The following is a 21,136-nucleotide window of genomic DNA, read 5'->3' on the forward strand; positions in this document are numbered from 1 at the left end:
AAGCATCGAACTTTTGCCTTTGGCTCGGGTTTGTACGAAAAGCGGTGCATGGAAGAGAAATTTTGTTCTAAATAACTGTTTGTGGTTTTTATAGTCCAAATTTGTCAGAGTTTTTCTTTATCTATTACATAGGACTGTGCTAAGACCAATGGAGCAGTTCAGCGTACCCGTCAATTCAAATTTTCAAGATTTCACTGTAGCTGACTTTTCATAAAATGGGAAACCAAAAGACAACAGTAGCCGATACTTTCTATGTGTGCTAAAGGATATAATGAGTGATGCTTGGGCTTTCTTGTACAACTCTTCAATATCTGCTTGAGTGACTCTTCAACAACCAGAAACACTGCCTGACACTTTGCACTTTGTCTACTCTTAGTATGCATTTCTTGTGCTTTCCCCCCATCAAGATTTAACAAAGCAGCCAAAATGTTCAACTTACGGAGATCCTTTTGAAGTGATGAGAAAGGTCTCTTCCACTCCATACTTGTCAAAAATATTCCTTAGGTCATCCTGTAGAAAAAGTCAAAGGACCACTATACACAGGTAAGTCAGCACCACCGCCAGTCCCACCACAGCCTCAACTAAGCATATCATAGTGACAGGATTAATTTCTTAATCGTTTTGGCTGTAACTGCGACCAAACAGACAGCATAGCACTGACCTTCTTGTGCCATAACCTACTATGCTGAATGCGTACAAACTGCAAGTAGTAACAACAAAAGTATGCAGCAGCAAGCACTAAACTGTTGTCCAACTTGAACAAAGAGAAAGATTTGATTTACAGGAAAAACAAACACGGTCAAGCTGAGCTTAAGAGAATTTGTATAGATGTGTCAGCCAATTATGTTCACTCATTTGTGTGAAGTCACAGCAGAGGCAAGCTTCTTTCAATGTGGGCTTCGAGTGGCAATATGTTTCAGGGCACAAAGGCATGGAGGAGGGCAGGTGCACTGCAGTTTTCTGTGTGGATCTTGCAATGAATTCTCAGGAAATCGCCGTGCATAGCATCTGCAAAAGAACGTCATACCTTTGTGATGTTCTTCGGGAGGTTAGCCACAAAGAGCTTGTTTGCATTGCTGAAGGGGTCCTTGGCAGCAGGTGTCTCTGTAACAGACATCAGAAATGTTTTTTTTTATTTTTTTCAGTCTTCTTCTCGTCACTGCATTGATTACGCCCATCAAGTCATCATGAACACATATCTTCTTTAGGCCATCAAAAGGCTGAGCGTCGATTTTCATAATAAACAGAAACCTTTTACAGAAGCTGTGTATTTAAAAAGACTATACCTGCTTTCTGTGGCTTCTGTTTTGGCTTGGGGGCATCTGCCTTGCGAACAGCCAAGTTTTGCTGATTTCCCACAGAGGTACCATCCAGGTCTCGAACAGCACGCTCAACACACACTGCGCTTTCTAGTTCCACAAAGCATATGCTGGGTAGAAAAAAGAAAATTGAGCGACTTAACGACATCTCAATCTATGAGCTCACTTACTAGTACTGTGATCGCAGTAACTCATTTAAGGGGGGACATGGGTCTCACAGACTACAAAATTGTGGAAAAATCACTGTTTTGAAAACATTATTTTTGAATTCTACAGTGTCTGGTGCATTCTCAAAAATTTTTTGTACTCCTTGGACCAATATTTTAATCGTATGGGCATTTTATATAAGATCAGCATATATTTTTTAATCATGTTGGCACTTTATATAATGTATCCCAGTGTTTAGCTTCTTAACAGTGCATATTATATGCAGATGATCCCATAATTTTTTCTTCCCATACTAACCTTGACCATGTATTGTTCAACCTTCAAACAGATTTAAACTCTCTTCAGAATTGGTCCACTATAAATAAGCTACAAATTTGCATAAAGAAAACATACTTTATGCTTTCTACGTCTTCCTCAGAAAAAAATTTCAATTCCTTGTTCTCTATACATTCAAGCTCAAGAAATCAAAACTAACAGTAGCACTAACTTTTTAGGTGTTGTTATTGACCCCAAGCTAAAATTTCACGACCATAGTTTGTCGATTAGGAAAATCGTATTAGGACTTCAGGTGCTCATTCGCACTTGAGCTTTTTTAAACTTTTTTATATATCACAACACTTGTCACTTTATATTATGCATTTATTCACAGTCATATCAATTATTGTATTGAATCCTGGGGTAGAACTTATAATATCCATCCTTCACCTCTCTTAACCCTTCAAAAACAAGCTATTCGCATTATTTCTTTTGCCCTTCGACAATCACACTCACTCTCGTTCTTTTTCAACAATGGCATACTACCTTTATCCCTATCTTATTACTATAATCTTGATCTATTATTTTTCAAAGTCTTTCATTGCTATCTCTACCTCAATATAATTTTATCACATATTGGGTAACACTAACTGCACCCGTTTTTCTGTTAAGGGAATCTCCTTTTGCCTAAGGTACACACTAACCATGGAAAACAAACTATTTTTTATTCTGCTATATCACTGCGGAACTCCCTTCATACCGACTTAAAACAATGCAGCTCTCTTTCCATCTTTAAATCTTAATTAAAGGACTACTTATTTGAATAAAAAAATGACTGTACTATATAACTTGACATAGCGTTTGATTGTCTGTGCCTACTTATTTAAATTTATCCTTAAGACATGTTATACCAAGGTATTAATTTTTTAAATTTTTTGGCAGTTTTCTTTTGTATTTTTGTACTCTTTTATTTTTGTTATTTGTTTTTATTATATGTTTATGCATGACATCAGTGTACTTATTTCGTCTTTCATCTGCTTATTAATTTTTCATCTGCTTATTAATTTTTCACATTTGCATTGTTAGTTTCAATTTATTTCTCTATTTACAATTCATTGTAAGGGGTCTGGCCAGCAGTTTTTACTTCGGCACCCCTTCATCTATACAACTGTTTTTGTACTAATTTACTTATCAATAAAGTTAAATTGAATTGAATCAGCGAGCTGCATTTTTACTGTTGAACACGCAACAAAAAGGACCTCTTTCGTGATACTCAGTGGCCGTTCTAAGTTTCCAATCGCAGCCCTGTTGGTCTTGTTTGAAAGAGCCACTTTTCTTGTTTATTTTTCGTGCCAGCGCTACTTTGTGCATTGATTAGCTATGAAGAAAGAGCCCACGAAAAAGTTGTCCTGATGTGTAATTCCATTCTTCAACTGAATCACGTGACCGTAAACAAGTCATGCCATTAGCAGATTTTTGCTGTCGTCTGCCCAGGCTGCTCGGGCGTGCAAAACTCGGCATAAAACAATGTCAAATTCAGTTTGCTACACGCCATAAATTCAGCAAACAGAAGAAATGAGGGGTGTTAAACTTTTGAAAGTGCACAATGACTGGTGCACTTTCGGCTATTACATGTTACAACATGTTAGAGCTGCACAGCACAAAAAACAAGGACGCTAGGCAAAGAATGGACAGGACAAGCGCTGACTACAAACTAAAATTTATTACACATAAGAGTGGAAAAGGAAAACAGAAGAGTAACATAATGCATGTACCAAAGCAGTGGGCTGAATCAACAGACTTTTAAGCAGATTCACTTCACTCTTGAGCAGAGCCAGGGACGATCAGATAATGCACGTCACCGTTTCTCTGGATTAGGAAAGCTTCCATGTTAGTGCGTGCTATCAAGTGTTAGTTAGTCAGTCACCGCACTTAAAGAAATCTGATAAAGATTAGTTGACATCTGCATTCACGGCAGTGTAAGGTGTAATGTAATGTAAGAGACCCACTTTCAAGTGAGATGGGATACTCTTCAAGCAGAACGTTAATGCAGCAGCCCGTTCGGCCGATGTAGTGCCTTCCACCAATGACCAAAAATTGGCTACTTTGATCCTAAAATTCACCTTCACCATATTGTTAAAACTTGGCTAGTCATCATGCATGCACCCGACCCCAATGGTAACCGCAGTGGCGACCCTAACAGCATCAGCGTCAGTCATGGTGGCGGTGAATGCATGGAACACGCATCACCTCCCATCAGAAAGGCCCATTTTCGGCCTGCTTCAGGAAGATTTTAAACCAAAAAAGCTAACTTACAATGAATTACAGTTGAAACCGTTTATAATGAACGCAATAGCTCTGCAAAATGCAGTGAATATATTAGTACAGTGGAACCCTGATTACATGACTTTCTCGGGAGCCAAAACCACCCAAAAAGTAAATGCGAAAAGAATAATGCACTGAAGGTGCCAATCGTGTCTTATTGGACGGATTTAGCATACTGTGTTTCACAATCCTCACCCTCCAGCATGTTAAAATTTCTTCTCACATACAAAATTAAAAAAGCCGGCCATGCAGCACGAGCTTTATTTCAAGCGCAGCAATGTCTGCAAGTAGGTCACCTACGCTGTCACCTACAGATCTTAACATCCACAAACATAGGAACAGGAACAGCAGCACCTGTAGTGTTTTCCTCACTCAAGATGGCAGCCCGCTGTGTCAGTATTAAGCAATGCCTCCTCGCACATCCTGTCTCATACGATGACCCATGTGAAACCAGGAAATCAACAACAGATGTGAGAGAAGTCTTGCGTGCTCGCGTGCAGACAGAAAGCTCCGAACTGAGTGTGTGAGCATGTGTATCTGATATGATCTGCATACACTGTATCACATACATGTGTGTATATGATATGACCTTACGATGGCTAAAAATTTTAATTCTGGACTTCGACATGCCAAAATCATGGTATGATTATGAGGCACGCCATAGTGGAAGACTCCAGATTAATTTAGACAACTAGGGGTTCTTAACGTGCACCCAATGCACAGTACACAGGCGTTTTAGCACTTCGCTCCCATTGAAATGCCGCTGCCATGGTCGGGATTTGATCCCATGACATCTTGGCTTAGCATCGTAATGCCAATGCCACTATGCCTCCACAGTGAGTATTCCAGCATGTAATTGGTTCAATCTTTGCACATGCTTTCGCGCTTATTATATGCAATAGGCCGATAATCTCAGGTGATCACTTTCAGAGATAGTTTCACTTTCGCGACACTCGGCACTGGACAGGTCGAAGTATATTATGGCTGGCAGTGCTAGCTTGGAACAGTGCCAAAAATGCTTTTGGCCATACACCAAGTCACGTGATAGTGAAACTGTCTGAGAAGGAAAACGTGGAGGAGTGTGGTCAGGCAGTCAACACAAAAAATGCAGAGAGAGAAATAGTGCAATGAGATACCAACAAAGGGACGAAGGCAGGCGATGATTGAGTGACACAAAGATGGGGAAGAGAAACCAATGATAAAAAGACAGCAAGCTGCAACCTAGCTGCGACTATGGGACTCTAGGCATATGACGTGTACGTCACGGACCTTCTATAAGTAACTCCATGGATCGAGCAATAAATGTTCCATTTTTATGTTCACCACATAGTTGCTTTTTGTGTGCCAGGTAGTAACATACCAGTCGTAAAACCAGGGACGTCGCAATATCGAGGCATGCATAACCAAGGTTCCATTGTGTTTCATTAAATATGAACGCTCTCTTAAAAACACTTTGAAAATAACAGCAGTGCAGCTGGCGTCAGCAGTGACAATTCCAGCAGCACTTTGTTCGAAAATAAGATTTTCAGTGTCATTTTTATTCCCGACACTTTCCCACACATAGCTGCAAATTTCCTTTAGAAACAGCTATTTTAAGGACAAACTACACCGTAGTATAGCTCTTTCAAAACAGCACTCAGTTGCGATCACCTGGCACATCGAAACTGCAAGCACAACTGTCGCAGAATGGCAGCATGCAGCCGTAAACAAATTTTTGATGAACTGTGATCACCTGATAATGGTTTTACAGCTGCCAACCCTTTGCAGGTGGCAATGTGTGGTGCTGCACTCTTGCCAACTCAGGCTATATGAATATTGACAGCAATGATAGCTATGCTTGAGCATTGTTAAGCTAGCGGCAACAAGTTGTGTCACGTGTTGGTGGTGTTCCAGAGAATGCCACGCATCGCAGGACAAACTAGCGAGCCAGTAACTCTAGGCGTGAGCCACCATCCTGTTTGTGATTGTGGTGGAGTCGTTTAATAAATGCCACACATAGAACACTCTATGGACTGTAGGAGGACATGTGGTTCTATACAGACAGTGATAAAGTGCTGTCTGAGAGTGATGACAACAAAGATTAAGTAAATAAATTTCCATTCAGTAAAGGTAGCGTCTACTAGTTTTCACGTTTTCTTATTTGCAGAATCAGAGGCATGCCATGTTTTTCATGCAAAATATTGAGTGTGCATTCAATTTATGCACACACTGCTCTTACCATTTCAACTATTTTCACCAAATTTGAAGTTGGTGCTTGTGTCTTAGTACTTTGGTAAATATAGTGAACTATAGCAGTACGACACTCTGGGACAATTGGATAATTTAGGCTACAGAGATCAAACATTCATAATTTGTTACGCATGACATGCTTTCTACATCAACAAAATATAAGCCCTGTGCTTCGCATATTTCAAAAAAGAACCCGAGAAACAGCAACTAGATGCCCTGGATAAAACACAAGAATTGTGAGAAGACAAGTATTCAGAAACTATTTCTAAAGCACATAATTAGCCTAGACATTCCAAACTTTTGCCACATGTCACTCATAGGAAGTCCCCCATTTCAACAAAATATGAATACTCTGCTATTTATGGTAAGTACACAGAAGAAAGATTTTAAACCATTTCATGCAAAGCTTCTATATGGGCCTAAAAAGAGGGCTTAACAATTGTCATGTAACCCCTAACTGACACCAAGAAATTTTAAGGTTTGCCTACTTACTACTTTTTTCATAAAACCATGAAAACTGGCATATAAGGTTTTCAGGCTGTTCTAGTCACAGTTACAGCTTTGCTGTTATTGAAAGAGGCCAGCGTTTTGACCAGGGAGAGGAAAAAAATAACACAGGCACGATCAGAGCGGCGAGGCGCTCACTTGCCGGCCCTGTCCCACCGAGTCTACCACGTGGCCGTGACGTTCACGCTATTGGCGCTGTCACTGGCTGCGGTTGTCCGAGCGACGCAGCAGTCATACGACAATTCCAGCAAGTTGGTTGCATGTACGGCATGCGATTCAACACCGCATGCAGCGGATCCTGTTGTGAACCTGTTGAGTGCGGCTGCTGATGGGAACAGTCTTACGACAGATTGCATGCAAAGTTGTACTATGCGTCTCACGCTTTACTTGTTGGCTTGGGTGGCAAGATAAAAGAATGTCACTACTTTTATTCAGGGGGCCTAACTAGTCGCGGCTGTTAGCGCTCACGGCGGCCAGAACATGCAAGGCCTCTGAGACCAAACAAACAATGCCCGGCATTGCCTCGGCTATCTCTTGCTGATGCCTGCCAGAGCCAAAGCTGTTTTGGTGCAGCATGGCACAATTTCAGTCATTTTTCCACTTTTGACGCAATCTGGCACAGGAACTTGTGTTCGTATCAAAATGGTGCATTTGGCACAGGATTCCCACCCCTGAATCAACGGAATTCAACTGTACTGGCTGTTGGCTTTTCTGCCCAGCAAGCTGCTTCCGACAAGCTGCCACCAGTCGAACGCGAGAGCTACTGCTGGCTCACTCAATCACCACTTCTTACATATGAGTGGTGCCACAGCCACCTATATTCACTTCTACACCTGCTGGATCGCTACAATACTGCCATCTATGAGGGAGACTCTCTCTCTACGTAGAACGTGGGGTGAAAGGCACAGTATTTTTGGGCAGGATAACAACAAATCTCGACAGTGCTCAATCAAGCAACATTAGTACTATACAGCAGCGGACGCAAAAAGTCTGCATGCTAGAAAACATCAGCACTTCTGTACGGCAGTAGCAGGCAATATCGTTTTGAAACACAACAAGCAGGCAAACATCCATACTGCACATAGCTAGTCATATTTCCATGGCATAAATGCCCCGGGAACATGAAATTCAAGCCAATACACCAGGAAAGTCTACATTTCAATACAGTCAGTGCAGAACAGGTATGTCACATTCAGTTTGCTAACTGGGTTCATCAGGCTGCTTTCTTCTGGCATTGTTTGCTGCTGCGAATGGCAGTACAGAAGTAAAAAGTTATGGTTGTGAGCCCAGTCAACCAACAGTAGCAATGCCAAGCCAGAGTGAAGAGTTACCACATTCCTATCCTCATCAATTCAGAAAGTTTATGGTAGTTTTGCAAGTTCTGCCTTAGCCTTCTGACGCAATATGCTTCTCTTAACTTCAGCCATAGCGCATGCACTGTGCCACAGGGCTATAAAAGCTTTTCTGAACACCTTCTCTATCCTACCTACAGCTAGTCTGGCATAACAGCAACAATTTAAAGAACACTTACGGCTTTGGGCCCTTTGCTTTCAGGGAAATGTTGACCACTCCATACTTTGCAAAAATGCTCCTTATTTCTTCCTAAAGAGACAGCGCAAGCGAAAGATAACACACTTGAGTAAGGCCACACTGACAAGTCATAACTCGCATTATCCTTCTAGCAAAGAATGACAGTCTCAGTGTTACATTAAAAGTACCCTATTTGCATGAATACAGCACATTTTTTACCCTGCGATTCCTAGATTAGAATTATAGTGTGCACTTTATTCAGGATCACTTGACAAATGCATGAAATAACTTTAATGCAGCAAGATGAAACACCGACATCCATGTAGTAGAAGAAAGTCAATCCTATGCTTCATACAATATTATATTGTATGAATAATATTATAGAATAAACTAATATTATAGTAATATAATATTAGTTATAAAATAATATTATAGAATAAACTGGTGCAACAGCAGTAGCAAGGGAAGGTTGGCAAGCATGCAACCTTTATGTCATTAAATCATACTGCTTATGGCTAGTGAGAAGCAGTAAGGACCGGTCATAAATAGAATGAACACACTTTTTACGCACTAATTGAACAACTGTTCACCCCCATTGTATTTACATTTCTAGCCTCTGGCTTTCCTTGACATACGTGACACATAGTTATGCTACCATAATAACTTGAAACCTTAGCCATCCCCAGTGTTATTTCGTGCAAGCACTGTACTTCAATAATAAAAAAACAAGGAACACATTTAGCATGCACAAAGGCATACATATAATGTGTTTCCATCCAAAAGAATATGAGCACAGATTCATTGTGTAGCAACAATACTAGCACAATGATCGTGCCGCTGAAACACTCAATTCTTCCTTGCTATTGAAACTTTAATAAATGTCCAGCTTTAAAACATCACAAAGGAACAAGACGAAAGTTCATTAGGATAACGTGATGTGAAAATTCAGGGAAAACAGGGGGAAGGCAGAAGATGGAAATTTAAGACGATGAGCAAAACGAGAACAAGGTTAAAGCGGGAGCCAACATTTCGACAAGTGGACTTACCTTTTTCATACTTTATTTTATTTTACTGTGGCGAGGAAAGCATATGTCGCCTTGAAAAAGACAAGTCCACTTGTCGAAACGTTGCCCGCTTTCGCCTTGTTCTCATCTTGCCCATCATCACAATGTGAACATGGTACATACATAATTTCAACATACAAATGGCTAAGAAATGGGTAGGCAATTCTTATTGTTGGGTGACAATGCAATGAAACTTTAAAGTTGAGGGGAGCAGCAGGAAAATAAGACTTGATACAAAGGTAAGCAAGACGAGCACAGTACTGTGTTTGCCTTCCTTACCTTTGTATTAGGCCTTATTTTAGCACTGTTCGCCTCCAAAATGGCACACCAACACGCCCACCCAGCAAACCATCCTGATATTTTTTTTTTTTTTCTTCATCACATTGGCTGGTAACTGTTACAGAAGGAGTAGGGACAATAAAATGTCAAAGACTGAACCTTACTTCTGTGATGCCTGCCTTCAAATTTCCAACAAAGACTTCATTTGGTGCCTTAGCAGCTGCTGAACCTGCAATACATTTTGAAATAGTTTAGTTTAAGGAACAGTAAACCTCACAGATATCAAAATTTGCAGTTCCAGATCACCATTCCTTTGCTATGCTTACATAATCCTGAATGCAAAACAACAAATAATGGTAGGGGATCTCAGCACATTTAGAGGGCACAAGGATAAAATGAAGATCCCAAACATCACACACCACGCCAAGAAGTGGAAACCACCCACAAGGGTATCCCTTACGAAACAAAGGCAATTATCATGACTCATCAATATGAGTCGTTTAAACAAGGAGACAGCCAGAATATGTTTAGATTAAAGGATCACAATAGACCACTTTTACACGGCCATAGTTCCTTGAAAACGACCTGCACTACAAAAGTTGAACTGGAAGCCCCACAGTTGGATGAGCCATGTTAAACATAGGGAAATGTTGCAAGCGTTGCAATACGCTCTTGTTTTCTGCTGCGTTTTGCTGTCATAACATTTCTTGCAGTTTCAGTATGTCTCCACGTTAGCTGGCTGGTGCTGAATGGCTTCAGTTGGCGAAGGAGCACGAACTGAAGGCACATCCTAATGTTCTTGGTTGACTTACGTAGTCATCGCTCTCAGAATCGGTCAGGTAAAAAGGCAGCATCCTCTCATTCACTGCTACAGTAAAACCTCGTTAAACCGTACCCGCTTAAACAGTAGTTTCGGTTTAAAAGTAGTAAAGTCAGTTCCCCGACTCAGCGGCCATTGAACATAATGTATTTTGTATCCGCATAAACCGTACCAGCTTATTGCGTACACATCGGTTAAAACGTAGCGTTTCCACTTTTCGTCGCGCAAACACGGCGGTACGTCATCTCTATCGGGCGGCCCGGCAGAACAACAAGCCTCAGAGATCCATACAATGGCCACCAAGCACCCTGCGCATTTGCACGTGAAGCCGCATCAACGTCAACATCATTTCGACGCCGCATGGACGCCGTGCCAGAGAGCGTTGTGGCGTCGTGCAAGTGAGGACTCGCGTCATGCCGAAGCTAAGATAAAAAAGACGCCGGGTGCTCAGCATAGAAGAAAAATTAAACATCGTCCGTGCTACCGAACGTGACACGAAGAAGTCGGCGCTGGCCCGCGACATGGATCTGCTGTTGACTACAGTGTGTGGCATTTGGAATGCGAAGTTGCTCGGCAGCGCTGCTGCGACCACGAAGAGATGTCGGCTACGAGGTTTGACTTTTCACCATCGTTGCCGCTGTTGTTGCCGAAGTGTTAACTAGCGACAGTGATGAGGACGACACGGAAAGCGACAGCACGGGCTATTCAGGCCTGACAGTGGCAGAAGCTGCGCGTTACGTCAGCCTCATGAATGCGATCCTCGCAAGGAGAACAGGGGCGCCATAACGTAACTATTCCAAACGAAAAGTTTTCCGAACTCCGGCACCCGGCAATGAAAAAGGCGCCCTGGGACTTATGCAGCACTACTGCGCGCGTGCACGGAGAATACGTAACGCCAACGAGGAATCTGCCGTGCGAGTGTTTGCCGAGAGGAGAGGGGCTGGCTGAGAAGCTGGCACGCAGCTTCAGTAAGTTTGAGGCCGCTGTCGTCGTGCTAGGCCGCCGCGACATCAAACAAAAATAACACTTACGTCCCGCGAAGTGAATAAATACTGCATGTTTTTTCCCCTTTCATCGCACTCTCTCTGAGTTCCATTTTCGACAGGTAAGTGGGCGATCTCGTGCTATTTCGCTTAAACAGTACTACCGTTTAGTACGTACTTTTTCCGAGCTCCGGTCGACTACGGTTTAACGAGGTTTCACTGTACTCGAGCCATCAATAAAATCAGCCGCAGACACAGTAGAATCTTGAAATCTATGTTTCAAAGCACGCACACTGCTCCTGGAAGCAGCTGTTTTTACTTTCAGCTCCGACGAGCATGCAGTCGTCTTCGGAGTCTGTAAAAAAATCGCCACCAAGAGGGAATAAAAACTAACTCCATAAGAAACGAAAGTATAGTTTATGGGGCAGCATGTCCTTGAGTGGTGCAGAAGGTCTCGAAAATAACATTTGAAACCATCATTAGTGGGTTAACGATTCCCAATGGTTGAGGTATAGAAACATTTAATGATTCTTCACAAAGTCTAAGAAGTTCCTTCTTGACGTTGATGGCCTTTCAAGGATTTCAAGGAGCACAATAAACCCAGAGGTAAATGCAGACGTGACAAAATAAATTTTCAGGCAGATGCCCTTCTGACCAGTATTTTACTATGACTGCCACAGTTGCCAAGTGCTTTTTCCAATACCGAGCAGCTATGTTCCTGCTGAAGCATTACAACAGACATTACATATAAAGCAAAAGTGAAAGCACTGCTGAGAGTCGCCGACTGAGACTCACCAGAGTACTGATTCACCTTGCCCATCTTTCTCCCTTGCTGTGCCAACATATCGTATTTACTCGCATATTGATAGCACTTTTTTGTAAAAAAAAATTGACACACATTCAGGGGTGCAATCATTACGTGGGTTAAATTTCCCACGAAAAGAAACATTTTCCTTTTCATCCCGCATTTGCTGCGGGATGACAAGCAGGAGGCTGCCGCTGTCAGTGCGGGACACCAAAACAAAAATGGCGGCTGGCGGAGCAAGTCAAACATAATTATTTTTCGTCTCGTGAGTACATTGCGCGCATTGAAAGAGTTTCTTCCATATCAGTAATGAATAATATCGTTAATATCGGCAAGTTTGCAACAATAACGTAGCCATGTCCGCTTTGAGGGAACAGAAACAGAAATAGGTGCGCTTAGCTGCCAGTGACATAGAAACACATGGCACGCATGCTGCAGAAACTGCGGCATTTTTCTTCACTGCTATCCTAATACGGCACATTTCCGCTAAGAGTAGGCGAATATCTTAGCTGCGTTACAAGCGTTGGCATATGAATACGGTACACTTCTAAAGTATCAGTGTAAACGTGGCCACTACCGTTGCCGCTCGCGATTTGTTGCGTGCCCACGAGTGCAGACATGCAGACAAGAAGAATCGAAAGGCGCCCTTTATGTTGTTGTTGTTGACCAAAACCATTATGAAGCCTACAAATAATAAAGCGGAGGCAAGTTTGGTTGTAGCTTTTTTTTTTTTTCATGGAAGTGCAGAAATTAATGAAAGGAACGAAATGGGGCATCTGCTTAAAAATATTGGGTGCGTGCAGACCGCTTGGTATGTCTTCAAGAGTCGTTCGCGTAGCATTCGACAGATGGTAAGCGTGATCATCAGTAGCTAGACTTGGCACACAACATATTGCTGTGACAAATTCAGGGTGCGATCATTACGTGGGAAAGGAAAAAAATCAAATTTTGACGACGAAATTCAGGGGTGCGATCATTACGTAAGTGCGATCATTATGGGAGTAAATACGGTATGTTATGTCCAGATACTAGCTGTAGCTTTCATGTCCTTCATGCCGTTTGTCTGATTTACCCAGAAACACTTCATTTATCGTTAAAGGTAACCTACACATATGAAAAGATTGAAGTATTTTCATTCATTTTGAAAATTATTTTCTGGAAAGTCAAATCAGCAAATTTCACATGGATCTTTCTGATCTCCACATTAAGGTTACTTTTACTTGTCTCTGTGGCACATGAGCTGTTTGGAGATCCGAGAAAATAAAGCTTAAAAGAAGCAGTCAAAAAGAGAATTTATAGAAGAGAGCAAGCCTCTACTTGACAGACTGAAACATATAGTCTTGTTATGCGCTCAAAAATTGCTCAAAATTTTACCCCGCACAATAAACGCACCCCCGAACTTTGCGCATATTTTTCTGGAAAGAAAGTGCAATCATTATGCGAGTTCAAACGGTAATTAGTACTTCAAAATGTGTTGCCACAGTGAACCACAGAGGAGTAGTATTGAAGCACTGAATACCACACTGGTGTCACTCATACGTATCACTGTCAGAAAAGCCAGGGGAGACAGACAGTTAGCAAAGTGTCTTCAATGACTAAACTGGGCAAACCACAATCCCCCCCCCCAAAAAAAGATTTTTTTAAACACGATTGGTGTTGAACTAGTGTTGTAATTCAGACTACTTTCGGGCCACCATCACATCACAGCATCAGCAGCATCCACCTATATTATGCAACATAATCTACGCCGTTGGTGGTATGCTGGAGGTGCCTAAAATGTAGTTCTGGCAACTGCAAAACAAACATGATTCTAGTTTTTTTAGCCTTTCTTTGAGGTCATTTTCAGGCCCAATTTTTTACCAAGAAAACATAGTAAAGATAAAGGTTGAGGGGGTTCTCGCAATAACCTGTGAGAAAGTCAAGAGGTTGACGATGGCTACAACCTTTATGCCATGCCGGGCCATTAACTTCAAATTTCTGTTCAGAATGGTGGAATTACGCTGGATGCTACACTGCGTGAAGGAATCTTGAATAGAAAAAGCATAGCCCTGGTTAAAAAGATACTAACCTTCTTGCTGTGGCCTGCCATGGGCTCCCTGAGCTGGGACACGTTCCAAAGGAGGCGGGCCATCCTGCAAGTCCATTCCATTTGCGGCAGTGTGCTCAGATATGTGAATGACAGCTCGTTTGGGAGCCGTAGGCGGTCGACCATCCCCGACACGGATCAACGGTGGTGGAACGTCACCAGCCCTACGAGCATCCAAGACACGACAAAGCGCTGGAGGTCCATCAAGGATCGGCATCGAGGGGGAGGAGGAAGAGTGTACGTCAGGAACAATGCTAGGCGTAGACGGCCCATTCTCCCAGCTTTCTTCTGAAGTGCCGCCTTTATGAGAAAATCTGTTGCCATTCTGCACACTCTTGGTATTTGGCAAAGGTAATAAACCTGAAGAATGAAAAAGAGCGAGGTCACAAAGGCAATTAGATTTAAATAAAAGACTGCCAGGCACAGACAGATTCATTAATTTCCCTGCCTCAAATCAGCCACAAATGCTGCCCACACTCGTAGCCATTAGCAGACTATATGGCAACTACACAAACATTAACAACCATAAATTATTGTTGAGTTTAATGTCCTGAAGCCTCACAATGGGCTATGAAAGACAGTGTAGTGGAGGGCTCTGGATCAATTTTGACCACCTGGGGTTCTTTACCTATGCCATAAGCATAGGTCACGACCGTTTTCGCATTCCAGCCCCATCGGAATCTACCGTAATTACTCGATTCTAATGCGCCCTCAATTGTAACATGCACCTGTTTTCCATGACCAAAAAAAAGAAAACCGCGCTCAATTGTAACGCGCACCTGTTTGCCGCGACTTAAAAAAAGTCCTTAAAGGGACACTAAAGGCAAATCTTCATTCAAGCTAAAGTGATAGATCAGTGCTTGAGAATCTCTAAGGCATCAATGTTATCGTGAACAGAGCCTTAATAATTCATAAATCGAGGTAAATGCAGGACATGATTGGAGACTTCCTCGGGACATTCAAGTACTCGCCCGATGACGAAAGCACTCCTCAGTTAACTTGTCACTAGTACTTAATCACTCGCTGCAAAAAAAAAAAAAAACGGCCTTGTATTGTATTATCAGGCGAAACAAAATGCTACTTGTCCAGTTCTATTTCATTTGTAGAAAAAGCAACTAATTGACATTACCCTTGAGAACTACACAGGCGGTCGAAAGGTTTAGTCTTCATTCGACTCTGCGCCACCCACGCTTTCGTGTTTCAGTAGTTTCATTATAGCGTAGTGATGCGCTGGTTTTGCTGGCTCGCAGAACTTGCACAAAGTGCAAGTAGCAGAGAATTCAATTTCCATGTGATGTCGTGAGATGCCCGGACGGACTAGGCCACTTGACCAAAAAGCAGCTGCTGCGGCGAATCCACCACTCTTTCTTGGCTCGGTATCGCCATCTGTCAGGCACTGTTTAACTCACCGACGGCAGCAAAGGGTGGGGATGGTGTATGCAACATCATATGCACCCCTGGTTGGGTGGCGGGAGATTTGAATTACGATAAAGGTATACGGACCCTTCAGATGCAATTTTCTCGTAAGCTAAATATTTTCTTGGAACAATACAAGCATTGCGAGATTTCTGTAATGGTATTTAAGGAGTCCATGTCGACTTAGTATTTGCCCTTAGTGTCCCTTTAAGAGTACCGCACACCTCATTCTTTCTTACAGAAATAAAAAGTTCTCTCATTCGGAAAAACAAAGATTTACTCCAAATACACTAATGTTGCCATAAATAGAAAAAGTAACAATCTCGCTTGAAAGGCGAACCATCAATTGCGATGGCAAATTAGTAGACAGCTTTATGAAAAGTAAGGACAATAGTTTTATTGGCCATATAAACTTTTAAACACTCACCAACTAAATTATCAAGCATGGCGTCATGCACACACAAGCAAACAAGAACACATCTCACTCATTCCTTTTTCAAGTTTTCGAGCAGCATATCATATCAGCATATCAGCACTGGTACAGTAACACCTCGTTAATTCATAAAATCAGATAATTTGGACTCGTCCTCTGATCCCGGAAGGAATATGCATTATTTAATGCAATCAAACTCTCGTTAATCCAGACATACTATTTGGCCACAAATGAGTTAAGTCGGACAACTCTCTGAGCTCGGTGTGTGCGTAGCGCCGCAAATGTGCAACGCAGAAGAGCAAAAACAGCGCTAGCATCCAACCAAAACAAAGAAGCAATGTCCACTTGCCATTGTCACCAGTGGAAATTGTACATTTCGCGGATGGAGGTATGCACTGGTGTCAATGCGCAGAAATTCACCTGCTCTGTCATCCCAACGCCCCTCCCCTTTCCACTCACGACGGTTGTCAGCAGTGGTGCTCCACTTACAATGGTTTGCAGTGGCGGCACTCACGTCACGGCGTAGCTGCTGTCGGCTGCTCACGACAAGAGTGTGGATCTCTTCTCTTGGGACTGCACTGGGTATGCACACATTTTCCTCTTGTCTGCCGGCCCCTTTGTCTGAGACATGCGCTCCCATGCGCACCCATACGGCGAGTATGTGCCTTCTGTTGATCCTGCCTGGACGCTAAGCCGAAAAGCAGTGCCTAGTGCTCGCACATGGGCCTCCAAGCTGCACTTATCAGAGGCACTAGCTGAAGGAGACTGCCTGAGCTCTCGTGAGTTGGCCCAGTGGTTATCCTGAGAGCAAGCACATAGCCGCGGGGACTTTTCCCAGCATCACATCGCAGGAGCCTTTGGCCTTACAGACACATGCTACAGGTGCCCCTGTCTGCATTTTCACCCTTGGCAAAAATACAGACAGAAAATACAGTTCGCGGGAACCAAAAGTCTCCACCAAACCTCGGGACCAGGCTTTTGTGCAGTATTGGGAGCCGCCGGAGACAATAAACGGTTTCCGCCAACTCAGACCAATACTGTGTTTTCCTGTGTTCGTACCACTCGGTAGCCCATGCACGACCCAAGCACACGCGCAGCAGTGTGCTAGAGGAGACAGCTAATGTGGCCCTGTAGGTCTCTAAGCTCGAACCCACGGTGGTCAGTGCTCCTGTGAAACACTAGGACCCCTTTAACGTGACTGTCAGCAACGCCAGAATGTCTTGTGCCTATTTGTGCCTTTAAAGCCTTTATTCTTGCATTTATCGCCGCGTATAACGCTGTGTTGACCATATGCCTTCGTAACTGCAAGGTTGGCATCCATGACTGCGTCAATAGAGGCCGTAATTTCGTCCTAGTTTTTCAGTGAACGGTAGTTTCATTTTGACTCTGTGCTCAAGTCAGCCACGTGGCTTTAGAACCGCAACATTGCGGTCCATAATCGCATTGATAGTGGACACGGTTGTGGCAAACAGCAGCTTTGTTTTTGACTCGGTGCAAAGCTATCAAGGATGAGAAGCACCAGCTACGTCACAATAGACGGACAATCTGCTGACAACCAGCTCACTGGTGAAAAAATAACCAGAACAAGCCCGTGGTAGTGAAAAGCGTGTCTAAAAGAAGAGGCTGTGTCATGGCCAAGCTGAGAAGCAAGTCATGAGGCCTTCGCCGCTACGTGCACTAATCAGTCACGAGATGACAAGAATTGCATGTTTAACATTGGTTTTCTTCAAAGGAGGAACACAATTTGCTGGTTCCTTCAGTAAATAAAGGTGTGTTGACGTATTGAGCATCTGTTTATTGTTTTCTAGATATCCTCGATAATTCGCCGCTCAGTTGGTTCGGACATTTTTTTCAGTCTCGTGAAATCCGAATTAAGCGAATTAACAAGGTTTTACTGTAACATATTGCACCAAAAACCAGATTTTATGGTAGAAAGCTGGGCTAGTTGGGTTTCTGATAACTGCTTCTTCCCAAGCACTAGAAATTCATCAGTTACCAGAGGATAATTTTCTGCTTTTTAAAGCCTTGTGCATAGTTTTCCATTCTTTGTAAAGCAAAAGCAGGCTGAAATACATACGCCAATGACAAAATTCTTTGTCATTGCTGCAAAGAATGTGCATATAACAGTGAAATCTTGGTATAGCGAACTACAGGGACCATGGCAAACTGTACGTTACTTTGAAAGGTTGTTATATTGAAAACCCCAAAATTCACCATTCTGTGTTTCAATTTCCACAGATTCTGCCACCACACTCTACCTAAACACTATATTAACAGCAGCACATGCAAAAGATGCAAACAAAACCACAGACATGGAGAAAGCTTCATGTCGCCTCCAAAACACATTACCCTTTTTTTTATCCGTTCCCATTCCTTGTCAGAGCTACTGCAACTGTCTCGCTCGAGGCAGACACCTAAACTGTTGCAATGCGCAAGCGTGTGTAAAAAACACCATCAGGAAAGGGCAGGCCATGTGGCATCCTCCATGAGCATGAAGGTTACATTTCTCTGCGCATGTAGAAAGAGGCGCCTGAAGAAAGCAGGCCAAAAGAAGCAAGCCTTCATTGTTAGGCGACACTTGTCCAGGCGGAGCATGCACTAACAAAACCTGATGCCTCCACACAGAAAAGTCCCATCCTGTGCCTTTCTACTCTCACAGCGTCTCAGGTTTTCCAAGTCTATGCGCTGCACCTCCCTAGGAGCAAGTCGCAAGGCATGCCCACTTTCTGCACCATGTTATCCACTCCGGTTGCCACGAAAGATACACTAAAATCTAAGAATCCCCAGATAGTGAAATATGAATTTGTAGTATTGAGGCATTGTTAACATGAAACGAAAATTTAATAATGAGTGTTATTCTGAAAAGTTCGACATTATAGCACAACACTGAAATACTTTTACATTGAAACTTGCATCTATAAATGTGATCACTTGAGAATACCACCCTTATATGCTTGATATCTGTGGCCAACGAAGCGCAAATGGTGATGATAATGCACCGCTTTCATTATGAAAGTTCATTTTAAAAAATATGTTTCTCTTCTGTGACAGGTAATTCTGCAAAGGTAGCATTTGCTGAGTGTGAACGTGAAGTCATGCTATATTTTTATTTTATAAACTGGGAATGTGTTAGATTCAAGTACAATTTTATTTTCTTACTTCAAGCCCGAACAAAATGGGTGTCCATTGGTTTCAGGGGCAAATTAGAATCGGGTAAATACGATAGGTGGGTTCGTCTGTACTTACTTATAATTAAAATGTTTCAATGTTTGTCCCCTCTGTCTTTTTTAGACAACCCAGTTATGACAATTGTCAGTTATAACAATGGGATTTTCTAGCGACTTGAATATTGTTATAAGTGGGTTTGACTGTACTAAGATCGGAGATGTGCCATGACCTCTAAAAATATCAGTGCAAAGGCAATCTTAGAGGCCAAAGCGTAATCGATATTCTTCATTATCCAGTGAAATATCATTACTACGAACACCACATTAACGAACTTTTCCGATTACCAAACTTTTCGAAAATCCCCAGCCAACTTGTTAAAGGAGTACTGACCTGAAATTTTGAAGTGGGGATAACATGTGAAATTGATTTATGTGGGCACACACACATCATTTGCAAAATATCAATGGCGAATACAGCTTAGAACATATTTAAAATCAATTTTAAAGTATGTACGTGCAGCCAACCACAATATGCAGCACCTCGCAACATCGACATCAAAGAAGGATTATAGACAACCAAAAGAACACTAGATCATGTTCGCTGTCGTGCTGCTTGCATGGGCTCTTCTTTTCAGTCGTTGCTTGTAGTGGGATGCCCTTAATGTCGTTGCAACTGCAGAATTAAGCTGCAGTTTTTGTTGTGTCCGCAGATTTCCCCACTATCAGCTTGACTGCACTGCACTGATTACACAGGAATTGCGAGTACAGCACAATGCCATGTATATACTCCACCGCTGACTTCTGCCACACACATTCAGGGTTAGAAATAGTGATGCATCGTTTTCCCCACAGTAGCCTTCACGGGTAGAAGTGGATACACTAGTGTTAAGTACCGTGCAGGCCACGACATTCAACACTGATTTGTCTGGTCTTACCAGTGAATGTGGCCAACGCGAGGGTCTTGAGGTTTGTCGTCACTGTTGCCAGCCACAATATCCGAGTTGCTGGTTTCTAGTGGGTCGATCAAGTGACTGGCCGTATCTAACACGGCCGCAACCCCCGCCTGCAGGAAATTGCCACCGCTGGACGACGATGGTGGCGAGGACATCACACGTGCAGACTAGCAGACTGACAGCAACAGAAAACTCGCACGCCAGCATACGTGTCAGAGCGTACATCAGAGGTTTTTGTGATCACATGCCTAGCTGTATTGACATTTCTTCTCTGGCCCATTTCGTAGCTCTCCAAAACCCGGACTGGTCGCTACAAACAAGACTCGAAATAATTACCTGTCGCGGTCTGAAGTAAATGACATATTGTGCCGTGATTACTGGGTCATTAGCTACTAAGTGAAGCAGAAAAACCAGATCAAAATTTTCTGTGTCAGTACCCGTAAGTGTCCTTTAAGGTTTCCAATGTAAAAATATTTCAGTACTACAAACTTTTCAGAATAACAATTATCATTCAGTTTCCGTGTCATGTTCAACGACTCAGCACTATGAACTAATGCATCTTCCAATGTCTAGGGATTCTTGGATTTCTGTGTATTTTTCACAGCAGCCAAACAGAAAGGTAGCCGACGACAAGGCGCAGAAAGCAGACGCAGCGGCGCATGGTTTTAGTAAACCTGAGACTGCACTCAATAAAAAAACACGAGATAATCTTTTTTTTTTTTTTAATCTCTTCCGAAGCCAATGGAACAGCGCATCGGGTTTTGCAAGCGCATGTTCTGCCCAGGCAAGTGCCGCCT

General features: G+C 42.6%; 1 protein-coding gene across 1 annotated transcript in view; it reads right to left on the reverse strand.

Annotated features, from left to right (window-relative positions):
- LOC135902434 (probable RNA-binding protein 19) overlaps positions 1-21,136 on the reverse strand; it is a 74,593-nt gene that overhangs the window by 38,115 nt on the left and 15,342 nt on the right. The window contains exons 9-14 of the mRNA XM_065432494.2: positions 14,353-14,730; positions 9,841-9,905; positions 8,335-8,405; positions 1,287-1,429; positions 1,028-1,104; positions 440-510 (exon numbers count right to left, since the gene is read on the reverse strand). Coding sequence (XP_065288566.1) covers positions 440-510; positions 1,028-1,104; positions 1,287-1,429; positions 8,335-8,405; positions 9,841-9,905; positions 14,353-14,730 — 805 coding nt within the window. The remainder of the gene's footprint in view (positions 1-439; positions 511-1,027; positions 1,105-1,286; positions 1,430-8,334; positions 8,406-9,840; positions 9,906-14,352; positions 14,731-21,136) is intronic.

This window comes from Dermacentor albipictus, chromosome 1 (genome assembly GCF_038994185.2).
Source record: "Dermacentor albipictus isolate Rhodes 1998 colony chromosome 1, USDA_Dalb.pri_finalv2, whole genome shotgun sequence".
NCBI classification, from domain to species: Eukaryota; Metazoa; Arthropoda; class Arachnida; order Ixodida; family Ixodidae; genus Dermacentor; species Dermacentor albipictus.